We start from the raw sequence: 14,502 nt of genomic DNA, 5'->3' as shown, positions 1-14,502 counted from the left end.
ACATTAAAAGGGTGGTAATGCTGCTGTGGAAAGTCCAAAAAGTAGACATAACTTTGTCAACGCGCGATACGACCTTTCTGGCTTACTGGTATGTCGGCTGATAATGTCCTTGGCTGAAAGATTATCCTGAAAATTTCACATTTAACCTCGACGCTTCACTTCTCGGCCAAATATTCATTTTTTCGAACAATATCTCAGCCGCAGACATTATCAGCCGACATTTCAGCCGCCTGAAGGATTTCATTTACCAAAAACACCCGTAGTAGTAGCTCCTAAAGGAATTAGGTAGGACTTGTGCGCGCGCTCTGTTACAATGTATATTTTTTCTCAGTTGGATACTACAATACACTGCCTCTTTAAGGGTTTCATAATCTTAGTCAGGTTCGCTTGAGTCTCCCGGCTTTTTATAGGGTTAAAAAAATGCAAAGCCTCAGTAGCACGAGCCTAAAAATGCCTGAGCGAGTTCAATCCAATCGTAAATAATTTGCGTTTGAACTTGCAGACATATTGAGTCAGTTTCCGTACCCACATTGCTATTTCAATCTGACCGCGTGAAAGCGTAAAATAAACTGGACATGATTTCCATCTTTTTTCCTCAAAAACTTCATATAAGCAAAATTTGGCATTCAAACTTGACTCATAGATCCAGAAGGAATATAATGAGTAATGAAACCATATGAGAGGCGTTTCCGCAGTATCTGTTTGTTGGCTGCCTCGCTGCACTGATATATCAACCCATTGTCGATCTTTGTATCTCTAATAACGCATGTAAAATGCCGTGTCAATGGTTCAAATCGGTCCAAACCATAGAGGTACCTACGGGATCACCTAACCTCTCATTTTTTCCTTCTTTTTTTTTTTTTTTTTTTTTTTTACAAGACACTTCCTGCGGGTTGCTGTGTAATCAGTTATGCAACGTTTGGACGAAGCTTGTCTTGAAATTTAACCGCTTCAACAACTCTGAGTATCGTTACACGACTGATGCCTTATACATAACCATCAATGCGTAATGATCAATGACATTCTGCACATCTGAAATTCCTTACCTGCTGTTGGCCTAAAATTCTCCTAGCATAGTGAGACAATCTCCTATGGAATTGAGCGTTCGTCTCCGTCAGCGTTACGTTACTTACGTGTACCTATCTTTAATCATTTCCTCTACAGGAAATGAGGTTCGAACTCATTAAGGCTTCACACTTCCGCTGTATAGGATAGTAACAAGGGCTAAAAAAGTTGTTTTCAGTTAATCAATTCAGTTTTCAAAGGATTTTTAAAGACTATATTAGAATGCCCTCATGCGAATTAGATTTGAGACAGTCTGATGGGTATGCTCGGGATGGAAATACTAGCTTGAAACACGAAAGTACTGAATTGCAACAAACCAAGTTTATATTTTTAGACTGAAATTGATATGCAACTTAAAGTCTTTATGTCTCTCACAGGTATTACCGAATTGTAAATGTCGAAAAATAAATTGGCGAAAGGAGATTAAGGATAAACTTATAAGGGAGATAAGGACGGAAACGATTTGTATCGCCATGATTATATCTTTGGCTTTCCGTGTGCACAAAACGGGGTATACTACAGGCGGCCCAAGCGTATCATGTGTGATTTCGGGGTTTAGAGGTCATAAGCAGGAATATCTATAATGCTGAACACATGTTAATTAAGTGAAGTAGAAGCCAAATTTCCTTATCATTATGGTGCACAACACGCGGTACAAAGAAATTTGATAAAATATCGTTACAAACGGCCGTAAGAGACAAGGCAGAAATCTAATAAGGGTAAGAAGATTCAACATGCTATATTTCTCGTGCGTATCAAGTCTGTTATCATTTTTATTGTTTTATAATTACTTTTTTTTTTCTTGCGGCACACGCGAACGCTTAAAATTCAATCTAAATCTATCCCGCAATCGTGCAACATTCAGGGAACAGACAAGGCAGAAATCTAATAAGGGTAAGAAGATTCAACATGCTATATTTCTCGTGCGTATCAAGTCTGTTATCATTTTTATTGTTTTATAATTACTTTTTTTTTTCTTGCGGCACACGCGAACGCTTAAAATTCAATCTAAATCTATCCCGCAATCGTGCAACATTCAGGGAATATCGACTTCATTGAAACGAAGAGTGATTTAATGTGATACTCCATTTGGAAGTCCTTAGTTTTCAACAGGATAGCACAATCTTTGATACGTGCTTCCATTCGCTTTAAAGAAGGGCTAACACTTGAAAAGTCAGCTTTGAAACTCTCTAACGTGGCCAATTTACATTATCGACTCAGTTATAAATAAAAACAAGTAATATATGTGAATATACGTCTTTGTTTGTTCCAGGTGAACGAACTTGAGAGAGCTTCAAGCTAGCTAATTTGAGCATGCCTAGTAAGAGTACGGCCAAGTACGATTCGCTTTGACGAAGGGTTAACACTAGAAACGTCAGCTTTGAAACTTTCTAACGTGCCCAGTTTACATCATCAACTCAGTTATAGATAAAACCAAATTATCTTAACATACGTGCTTGTTTGTTTGTTCCAGGTGATCGAACCCGACAGAGCTTCAAGCTAGCTAGTTTAAGCATGCGTAGTAAGAGTACGGCCAAGTGCAAATGAGAGAATCTGGGCCTTTTAACTCCAATGATTTTCCATTTTTGTCCTTTGTTGAAACGTTTCGACTCCATGGTTGAGTGGTATCAAAATTAGGCGCAAGAAAAATGGGTTGCTTTCTGTTTTAATGTACGTGGACATTAAAAGCACCGCGAAAATTCAAGAATTTTCCAGCTTGTTGACCTTCCCAGCTAAGGGGTGTCTGGTTGTTCCAATTCACCATACCTGACTAGGTTTCAGAGAGCCTAATTGTTTAGGTGCCTAGTCCCTCCAGCCTAATTGACTTGATTGAGTAAATCTGTCAGACTGAATATGTTCATAAATGCGTTTACATAGGACAGGATACGTGACCCAAGGAAAGAAAATCTGCTAAAACTTACAGTGAACTTACAGCTCAATTACTGGACACAAACATATACTTTCCGACGTTTCTTATTTGTTACAACACTGGTACGTCGCATAGATAGCTTGGAAAGTTGTCTTGCCTTAGCAATCTTTCGAGTGCAGGCCACTGAACAGACTTTTCAAGACACTTTTCAAACGAGCTTTCGTTTTTACGGTCAATTTACATAGCGCTCTTTTTTCTAGAGAGATTTCTAAAGTGATTTCGCTTAAAGATCTCGAACCGTATTTCAAGGGTTCAAATATTGTGAACCAGTAGACGGACTATGCAGAATAAATGCGCATATTACATTCACTTCGAAAATCCCTGGTGATTCCTGCAGTCTGACTGGGGTCACGAATCGCACCATTTTTTTCTCTTAATCACATTCTTTTCGTAGCCAATGCAAAATAAACACTAAGACAAAATAATCAATCGAAATTTCCCCAAAACCTTTCTTTTTTTCCATAATAGAACAGTACTCTGTAAATTTCTAATGTTGGTCTAGTTACGTTACAACCGCGCGACAAGAGTCTCTTTTAGTTTCGCCATTACTCAAATTAAGAATTGATGGCTACGATGCCAATTTATTGAATTTATGAGGACTCGAAAGATGAATTCGATTTCATGTTCACTTTGCACAGAAAAATTGCCCTCTTGGCTCGAGTTCACCTTTACAATTTTTTTTCTACTGCTTTAAACTTTTTTTAAATCTACTATACTCTGATGTACCCAATTTCCTACTCTCGATTCAAATTAGCTCAAACGAGGCTGTTGGCAACTACGTGCAAAGTACGTTAGCAATGGCGTCTGAAGTATTCAGTTTGGTTATATTCCTACTGGTTTTGCTTCTCCAACCGTGAAAAGTTTGCTTTCAAACGAAAGGTAACAACGTTGATATATATCTAAATTCACATACCTGTGTAGCATAGTGATAATAACGCAGAATGATTGTATATACACAGACTCCTCTCCAAGCGAATGGTCACAAAAATTTATTCTTTTACGCAAGATATCGTTTAGCCACGCAAAGACTTTCTCTTCTTTTCGTTCTAATTCCTCTGCTTTTGAAAGTAGGTTTGGAATGTTATTTCATATATTGTTGTATGTCTTCCAATGCATAACCTTTACGTGTGCCATTTCTCCTGTGGAGACGCAGAGGATTTTGAGGCTCAAGCAGATCAATTATCGTTTGATGTCCCACTTTCTCAGCTTCTCTCCGAAACAAAGCAATGCTAAAGGTGTGGTTAGATGCAAATCAAAACTCTTCCATCGCTGCGATTCATTCTTTTTCTGAGGACACAAAACTATAATTTCTTTCCAGAAATATAATATGCGTGGGTTTTGTTGCACAGACCATACACAAGGTTATGGTAGAGTTACGTTAATGGTTACGGGATGTTTGAGTTCTGAGACGGCAGTATCTTTACTGAAGTAGACCTCAGACAACGATTGCCCGAATAGAACTGCCTTGTCTAACAATAGTGCAATTACTTGCTTGAGATTAAAATGCAAGCATACGAAAGAAAGTTGAAAGTGAACCGATGGTTTGAAACTGCATATCACTTCAAATAATTGCTTTTGCAATCAACAACTCTAAATTATTCTCATTTATAGCAATGACTCAAAACCAGCCAAAATCAATCGCGCTTCTGCACTTTCAATTACTTAGGGTCAGTTCACTGGCTAAACAAACATTTTACTTGGATATGAAAGTAACGATAATTCCTTGTTCGAAGGAGGTTATTCAGTTCATATTTCTTCTTCCGAAGAGATGGTAAACTCATTTCCAGTGTCAGTGTTTTAAAAGCACTACTTAATAATCGGCCAAATGTAGGTCATGAGAGATGGCGGTGAACGAGACTTAGTCGAATTTGCATCAATGTTTCTCAATCAACTCCCTTTTAATTACGTAAGTTGCAATAATTAGTCTACTTATCATCAACCTCGATCTTTATCAATTTGATGACTGTCAAGAATAATAAACTATAACCAAGTTCTAGCGTTAATCTATGATTTAGCGAGTTCCTCTAAGGAAGGTCAATTTATTGTGTGTGTAATAAGAACAAAACATTTACTGTGGATACGAATTGCACCAGAAATCAAATTAAATTTCTGTGGTCTTTCACGATCTATTGTGATTTTCAATGGAGAAACCAAACATTATATATCCTAAAAAGCCATTAAAACCGCCAAGAAAAGAAGCACTCAGTCATAGTATCTAGGTTTTCAAATGATGCAAAAGATTAACTTAATGCGTTTCGAGCTCGATTCGTTTTAGTCAGAGTAAAATATTGTGAGGGCTGGGGTAGGAAATCTGGAAAACAAAAAGCGAGCTGTGATTGGTGCATGATTTCCATATCAAGTGGGAACGTCACACACCTACATAATAGTGGAAGAAATGGGCTTCCGATAAAATCGAAGCATTCTTAAGTGAGGGAGAAAGAGAGAGTGGCGTGATTAGACCAAGGAGACTGGCTTTTACAATGCGTACAAGAGAAATGTTACTGTGTGCAGCGGGAAGTATATTCAATGACCTTTGCAAGCGTATGTTTTCATTTTGTCTCTTATTTTTCATGGAGGTAATGGAACTTTCAGCCGCGGACACTGGATTTATAATACTCATTGGACAAGTTGTCGACTCGTTGGCTTCAGTAATCTCTGGTTATCTCGGTGATATGGTTAAAGTACCCGTTCTTTCACAGAAAATTGGAATGCGAAAATCTTGGCATCTCCTGGCAACGGTATTTATGGGAATCGTAGTTCCTCTCTGCTTCAACCGTTGCATTCTCTGTAGTGGAAGTCATCAAACTTGGCTTCCCATCGTCTATTACAGTTTCTTATTTTCACTGTATAGCATGTGTTTCAGCGTGGTGGAGATAAATCACCTGGCTTTCATCACAACTTCAGCTGTGTCGGTTGAGGAACGAACAGATCTTAGCGCCACGAGGTTTGCTATTTTTAAAAGTATTATATCAAATTAAACTTAACTGCTCACCCATTTTGTTTGGCTCTTACCAAAGATCTACTGGAGGACAGACGCATAGTTTACGTCGCCATCCGCACAATTTTGTGTTTTTATCATCTAAAACAAACAGATTACTTGTTGAATAATATGTCAAACTGTGGTAAGAACACCAATTATACACTCGGCTGCGCCTCGTGTGCCGCGAGCACATTCTGACGTCATCTTTGATCTATAACAAAACGGAAGCACGTCATAATGTAATAATTTTGTTAATCAGATGATGACGCAAAGTTTTTGTTTCATAATCAAACTCTCCCAAAGTTACTATTCACTGCACCGCTAATGTAAGCGTAAGTCGTTTGACTTAAGCACCATTGCCTCTTGCTTCGTAAAAGTCATGTGAAATAACACTAATTTAATGAAAAACCTTCTACCTATCTGTATGTCTGTCAGACCTCCAATTTAAGTGCTCACATATGTGAAATTAAGCTTCGTATATATTCATCAGTTTTTATCATGCATTCAGCCGTTGATTGACCTTATTGGCCATAATGGACTGCAAATTGTATTTCTGTATGAGTCTTCAAGTTTCGGATCAGTTGCTCCTGTTCTAACACCCCACGAAGTTTCAAGCAGGCAATTACGCAGGGATCTGTCTTTGAAGTTGCATTTAAGAACAGCATCAAGTTAACTTGTACATGATTCGAGATAATTATGTTGAATCTTTATCCAACTAATTTGCGAAGTTTTCATATGAACTGGTTACGTCTACCTTCTGGTTAAAATGCGGAGAAGAGATTCGCTATTGTGCGCGGTAGGAAAGTTATTCAACGACCTCTGGCGGCAGCTTAATTTTTCATTTAAAAGTTTTCTTTCAAAGAATCCCGGCGGGCGAAAATCTTGGCACCTTTTTATAACAGTTTTAATGAGCATTATCATTCCTTTTTTCTTTAACCGCTGTTTTCTTTGTAATAGAAATCATGATGGGTGGCTTTCAATTGTCTATTACATCTTCTTGATCTCGGTGTATAACATTTGTTTGAGTATTGTGGAGATAAATCACCTTTATTACAACTGTAACTGAATCCGTCGAGAATGTACAGCTCTTAGTGCCATGAGGTTTGCTTAAAAAGACTATTTTTAAGACACATAGTTCAATCAGCAATCGTATTTGTTTTAAATATACTTGTATAAATCACTTGTATAACTTTATATAACTCAACTCAAGCACGGACACTCTGAGGCCATTTTTACCTAACTTATCCTGAATGATAAACGTGACATCTAAGAACAATTTTCCCTATTCTTTTCTTTTTCTTGTTCAAAAGGACAATGTTCAGCTTCCTTAGTGGTATTTACATATACGTGATCGCCTGGAGCCTATTCGGACAAGACAATAGCGATACTCTGGGACCTCAGAGCCTTCCAGATTTTGTAGTAAGTAGCAGCTTCGTTAATAGTTCTATGCCACGATATGCTTTGACAAACAGGCGGAATCTCAATACGACGAACTAAAAAAAAAAAGCAACTAAAAAAAGGTTGCAGCAATTTAGTTTTCTCTCCCTGCACTGCCTGTCAGCCTGTCAGCCTCCCTTCACACATCTCTGCTGGCATTAAAAATCTTTTTTTTTGTGCTTAACATCCCAACTTTCAAGATCTGGTTGTCAATTCTCTCCTAGAGCTGCTTTGCATTTCCTTGTAAATTAATTTTCAGAATTTAGTGTTAGATCAAGATTAAAAACTTCTATCTGATAGGTATGAGTATTTTCATCAGCTGTTGGATGGATAAGAGAGAGAGGTTACAAGTTAACCATTTCTGGGCGTTAATGGGTTAAGATGCTTGTCGGTTAATTCTTTTCTATTCAGCACCTCTCGTGGATTGCTACTGGAACAGGACTCTTCTTTGCAGCCATCTTCCACATTGGTACAAAGGAACCTCAAAAATGTCAGAGTAAAGAAAGCGCCACAACCGATCTTACGGTATGACAGGAAGCAAAAAAAAGATATTTCCTTTTCAAATAATGGTCATACAAAAGCTTATTTTTGCGTTCGTAAAGCAGACAACACCTTGGAGCTAATAGCGGCGCGCACGTGCGATTGTTTCTTCGTTCTTTATTTGATTCATATACAACAGGTCTATTAATCTGAAAGGGTCTTGAAGTTACATAGCGTGACCAGAGGGATAGAGGTATGGTCTACACATTATCTGAAGCAACCTGTAATTCACTCTGACCACTTTCCCGTTATTTTGCAGAAAGCTCCTGGAAAATTCATTGAAGAGTCTGGACCCGAAAATGCAAGTAAGGCTATGGATATGTAATGAACGACAAAAATTGAAAAACGCAAAAACGTATTGTTGCCTCGGTATTTTCGAGAATCTATTAACCATGACTGTGTGCAGGCATGCCACAAGTTTGATACAGGTGGTCCAATCAGGAGACAGCACCAATTTTGCTCGAAATGTTTAGACAACGTCCTCTTTAAAGCAAAATATCTAGTTCAGAAGTGCATGTCAACTGGAGATTAAGATTAGTGGTCACAGTAAGGATATCCAACCCTTAAGCTCTCTTCAGTTATTTCTAGACTGCATTCCGCTAACAGGCTAATGTCGACTACATTAGTAGCTCGAGTTTTATTTCGAAGAACCAGCCAAGTAGATGGCAAGGATGGAGCAAAGAATTTCATCCGTCAACCTACCCTTCTAGGGATCGTCTTTTTAAACAACTTTACTAAAACTTTTTTCTCAGCGCAGCGCAAAACCTTTAGCTTAGCTTGGGTTACTCAGATTTTTCACTAACAAGTTCCAACGGGAAAAGAAGTAGAACAAAAACTAATGTTCCTGAAATTGACACGATTTAGTTCCACCGTTGAACCCTGACACAGACGCTCGTTAATTACTTGTTTTGTTTTTTTGCTCAAGATTCTAGACGGACCAGTCTTGCTTTTAAGTTTATTAACATGGTTATGGCTTCAACTGAATATGAAGAACATCAAAGTGAGATGGACGGATGTGGAGAAACCAAAAGCCATGAATTGCGTGTCAGAAAGCGAAGTCTTCTGCAGAAGTTTGTCGTTGCTATGTTTGCTGAGGGGAAAACTGATCTAGAAGTACAGCTTCTTGATCGTGAACACAAGATGAGTCCACTAACGCTTGATTTTGACGACATCCTGATGAGATTACAACACGAAAAGCAGAAACAACCAACATGTTTTGGTGTCATGGAAAACCAAGTTACAATAGACGGTAAAGCCGACGATCATGCAACTGGTGAAGAGTTGTGGAACGCTAGACAAGAAGAGATCAAAAACACTACTGAAAAAGATATGTGGGAAATGACCAACAGCGCGGGCTCTAAAACATCTTTTTGTACCGTATTTAAGCAAAGAAAACATGGAATGGTGCTTTTTCCGGATGATTGTAAATTTGGTCTCTCTAACTCTGGATTTGAAGATGATGGAGGTGATGATGATAAGAAGGAAAGCCTTTGCGTTACATCAGTTAGGAAGCAAAAAAAGTCTGTGACTTTCGATCCTTCTGGACTTCTTGAAATGCTGTTAATGAACGGAACAGAACGACAGAGATTAAATCTCGATCACACGCCTGACAACAAAACGAGTCTGAATGAAAGTATTCCAAAACAACATGGCGGAAAAATCGAAAGAATAGAAGGTTCCGATACCACAGATAATTCACTAACTTCAGCAGATAACCCTGATCTTCATGGTCTCCCTATTCAATCGACAAGTTCTACATCTGAGGGAAGACGTCCAAAAGGAATCAAAAACTGGCTAAAAGATCCAAACGTGTACATGGTAAACCCTCCCGTTTCCAACTATCCTTGTTTCTTGATTTAGTTGACATTCTGTGATGTTTTTCTCCTGTTTCAATTTTCAGGTAGCCATTATCTTTACATGTACACGCCTTGCACAGGACTCTGTATACAGCTATTTACCGCTATTCCTCACAGAGAGATTATCATTCCCCAAGGTATAGTTGAATCTGATGTGCTCAGTTGTTTTAAAACTCATTGATAATTATAATAATCTCATCGTGTTTTTATCCTGAATCAGGCAGCTACCGCTTATTTTCCACTCGTCCTCCTAACCAGTGGCTCTTTAGCGAGTTCAGCCTGTAAGAAACTGGAAAGGAAAATTGGAAGTAAGGTAAGATCTAGATTAACAGGTTCTTGTAGCTGGTCACTCCACGTTTGTGATAGTGGAAATGCATTGATTGCGCCAAACGTCAGCTTATTTACTTGTTGATGATGAGTGGCTGAGAGGGTCAATAAATCAACGATCATCTTAATGGCTTTATTTAACTTAACTCGACAAATGAACCATCTTTTCTCAACTTACGATAGTTAGAAGTTCGATTCCTCAAAGGATTCTCAGATCTTTTCTTTGTGTCTTGCTTGTTACAGAACCAAGAACAACTTTATTTGTTAAATTAGTCTTAGTAACTTTCATACTTTCATTGATATGCACATATAGTGGAGCTACCTTCTGGCAAGCTTATTAGTGATGGGTGGCGCTGTTTGGAGCTATTTTCAAACCTTCTCCATCAGACAATCAACTTATGCACCAGTGGTTATGATAGGAAGTGGTCTGTCCATCATGTACGTCATGGCACTGGTCTTCATCACCGAGCTGATCGGGGAAAATAAGGTTAGTATTTTGAAACAAGTTTGAATGGTTTCGAAGAAAGAGCAAGTCGCAAACTCTGATCAGTTCAGTTATAGTGCATTTCCAACCAGCCATTTTTTAATTTGAAATGACATGGAATTTCTTTTGAATGTCGCAAAACAAAATCCAAACTAATCCCAACTCTATGTCAGAACGAAATAAACTCTTACAAGCAGCTACTGAGAGTTTAAAGTAGATACAGCTAGGTCGCCTGAAGTTTGGTAAAATTTCGAGTTACATCTGATCAGTTGAGAGACTGTTTGCAAGTTTTCAAGGCTAATCACAGAGGGTAATGACGGACGGACTAGTTCCGAAACTTGGCTAACCCCATGATCAGGGTGAATGTTTTTCCATAGTGCTCTCTATAAATTTACCATGAAACTAACAAGGAGAATTTTTCTAACATTCAAGACCTTTATTTTGATTGGCGATCATTTACCTTTTTGTCTCTTGACGTAAATGTTTAATTCAGCATTGACACTGTCAGGAGAAGTTAAAGACCTGTAGGTCTTATTGAGTAAAGAATCAAAATATACGTAAATGTTAGTACTAATGATGGTTTCTCATCTAAGTTCAATGAGTTAATACGGTGATTTCCTGTCAGGAAACCAGTGGATCAGTGTTTTCCATTATCACTGTAATCGCCAGAATCTCAAGCGGTGCACTTATCATTGGTATACAGGAATTTTATCCGGAAGAAAGGTTGGTCTATCAAATCTTTACTGTAATTTACCCTAGAAGGAACAAGAAACATGGTATTTAAAACATTTGGATGACCAGCCGATTTGTTAAAACTCGAAAAGTACATTCAACATGTTTGTCTTTACCGGCTTGACCAGGCCATCCTTGACAATTTGAAATTTTAACAACAGTTTCAAAATTATGCACGATTAGTAAACTCCTAAATTCCTTTATTCAATTTAGAACCAGCTCAAATAAGGCGGTTAGTAACTACGTACAGCATGTGTTTGTAATGGCGCCTGGACTGTTAACTCTGGTGGGATTCTTGCTGGTTTTGTTTTTCCAACCATCTAACTTTATCTGCAAAAGTAAAGGTAAGTACATTGTCAAGCTGTTAGACGTCTATAACTTGGGTAACGTATGGAGAATCACTGCAAATACTCTGAACTACCCTCTGACGCAATGGTAACAAGCGTTCCTTTGTTCAAATTAATAATCTTATTAAATGACACAAGCCTGTGTAAATGCATTTACCTCGTGATTGTTGTGCGTTTATTTAGTACTGCCGGTTTTATACTGAGAGCTTCAGGTTTATTAGTTAGTATTACATGTGGTTGCCTTTGTTGTCAACGAAAACTTCTTCTGTTAATTTATTCTTCTAGTTTCAGAAGATGTTGAGGCTCTACACGGCCAATCGTCGTTTGATGTTCAAGTTTACCAATGTCCATTGGGAGTCAAAGCAACGTCAAACCACAGCTTGGATGATAGTCACAATACCTCCATCGTGGTGATGGATTCTTGTTCTGAGGACTCAAAACTTTGAAAATTGCATTATGTGTAGAGGATCCGTCGACCTACTTAAAGGTCATTGCACAAACACGCCCACGATTTCGGCCTACACGATTTGACTGCTAATTGTTTCGTTTTAAAATCAAAGAGATTGTATAGTTCGTTTCTGTCTGTTCTTGTTTAGATTTCAAATTGAAAATGAGTCTATCAATGTTCAAAATTGTTTAAATCTTCTTGTTTTCTATTGATAGCTCAAAGTTTTCCTCGAACCTCGTGCTCAGAAAACTGTTCACATCTCGGAATAAATAATGTGAAACCTTTAGATCAATGGTGGAAAATGCAAGCAGAAGTTTTTATAGATTATAGTTACATGTATTATGACATTTTTGGAACGAAGATAGGTTGCTAGTATTGGTGTTTGTTGTTATCCAGCTGGTGTTCACCACGAGGGTCACGCTCAATTAGCTACTTTACACGTGACATTGCGTGACAACACGTGTTCAGTAAACAAAGTCACTATCCGACAATGCTGACATCGACCCTTGAAACATTTGATACCTAAATCGTGTGCTTATCGTCAAATGACACTCCAGCCCATGTAACTTACTTTACCTCCGCATGTTTTGATGAGAAACAGGAAAATTATACTCAGGGTTGTTTGAAAGGAAGACTGTCTCTGAAGAAGGCTGGATGACAGTTGGAGAGACATTCCTTACGATTGAGTTACAATTAAGGGTAGTGCGTTTCTTTTAACACTGGATATAAAGACAACCATTGCGATACTTCATTTGGACGTCCTCAGTTTGCAACAGGAAAAGACAATCTTAGGTAGGTGTTTCTATTCGCTTTGACGGAGGGCTAACAATCGAAAAGTCAGCTTTGAAACTCTCTAACGTGTCCAGTTTACATTATCAACTCAGTTATAAATAAAACCAAGTAATATATGTTAAAATACGTCTTTGTTTGTTCCAGGTGAACGAACCTGAGAGAGCTTCAAGCTAGCTAATTTGAGTATGAGTAGTAAGAGTACGGCCGAATACGATTCGCTCCGACGAATGGTTAACTCTCGAAACGTCAGCTTTGAAACTCTCTACCGTGGTCAATTTACATTATCAACTCAGTCATAAATAAATCCAAACTATCTTAACGTACGTGCTTGTTTGTTCCTTCCGGATGATCGAACCTGACAGAGCTTGAGGCTCGCTAGTTTGAACATGTGTAGTAAGAGTACGGCTGAGGACGAATGAAGGAATCAGGGCCTTTTGTCTCCAATGGTTTTCTATTTTCTCCTTTGTTGAAACGTTTCGATTCTATGGTTGAGTGGTATCAAATTTAGTCGCAAGAAAAATGGGTTGCTTTCTCTTTTAATGTACGTGGACATTAAAAGCACCGCAAAAATTCAAGAACTTTCCAACTTGTTGACCTAGCTAGTTACGAGCCAAGGAGTGTCTGGTTGTTCCGATTAACAATACCTGACTGGGTTTCAGAGAGCCTAATTGCCTAGTCGCCTAGTCCCCAAGCCTTATTGACTTGACTGAGTAAATCTGTCAGACTGAATATGTTCATGAATGCGTTTGCACTGGACAGGATACGTGACCCAAGTAAAGAAAATCTGCCAAACCTTACAGTAAACTTATAGTTCAATTACTGAAAAAAAAAATATACATATACTTTCCGAAATTTCTTATTTGTTACGACACTGGTACATCGCATAGACAGGTCGGAAAGTTGTCTTGCCTTAGCAATTTTTCGAGTGCAGGCCACTGAAAAGACACTTTCCAACCGAGCTTTCGTTATTACGGTCAATTTACCTAGCTCTCTTTTTTCCAGAGAGATTTCTGGATTGATTTCGCTTAGAGATCTCGAACCGTATTTCAAGGGTCCAAATATCGTGAACCAGCAGACAGAGTATGCAGAATAAATGCGCATACTATATTCACTTTGAAAATCCCTGGTGATTCCTGCAATCTGACTGGGGTCACGAATCGCACCATTTCTTTTCTCTAAATCGCATGCATTTCCTAGCCAATGCAAAATAAACACTAAAACATAATAGTCAATCTAAATTTCCCCAGAACCTTTCTTTTTTTTCCATAATAGAACAGCACTCTGTAAATTTCTAATGTCGGTGTAGTTACTTAACAACCGCGCGACAAGAGCAAATTATAAATTGATGGCTGCAATGCAAATTTATTGAATTGATGAGAACTCTAAATATGAATTCAATTTCATGTTCACTTTGCACAGAAAAGTGCCCTGTAGGCTCGAGTTCACCCTTAAAATTTTTTCATTAGCTTTCAACTTTTTAAAATCTACTATTTTCTGATGTACCCAATTTCCTACTCTCGATTCAAATTAGCTCAAGCGAGGCTGTTGGCAAATGCGTGCAAAA

At 38.2% G+C, this 14,502-nt stretch overlaps 1 protein-coding gene across 1 annotated transcript; it reads left to right on the top strand.

Moving 5' to 3' along the window:
- Positions 1-5,355: 5,355 nt before the first annotated feature.
- Positions 5,356-13,062, top strand: LOC113670113 (uncharacterized). Its single transcript, XM_089205171.1, has 11 exons — positions 5,356-5,939; positions 7,286-7,394; positions 7,824-7,937; positions 8,212-8,257; positions 8,878-9,770; positions 9,853-9,945; positions 10,029-10,121; positions 10,449-10,622; positions 11,245-11,342; positions 11,565-11,695; positions 11,984-13,062. Exons 1-11 carry the CDS (start codon positions 5,476-5,478, stop codon positions 12,142-12,144), a joined length of 2,376 nt encoding a protein of 791 aa, XP_089061297.1. The 5' UTR covers positions 5,356-5,475; the 3' UTR covers positions 12,145-13,062.
- The last annotated feature ends 1,440 nt before the right edge of the window (positions 13,063-14,502 follow it).

Source organism: Pocillopora damicornis, chromosome 4, assembly GCF_964200805.1.
Source record: "Pocillopora damicornis chromosome 4, jaPocDami1.2, whole genome shotgun sequence".
NCBI classification, from domain to species: domain Eukaryota; kingdom Metazoa; phylum Cnidaria; class Anthozoa; order Scleractinia; family Pocilloporidae; genus Pocillopora; species Pocillopora damicornis.
The sequence above is the reverse complement of the archived record's forward strand: the minus strand, read 5'-3'. Positions and strand labels throughout refer to the sequence as shown.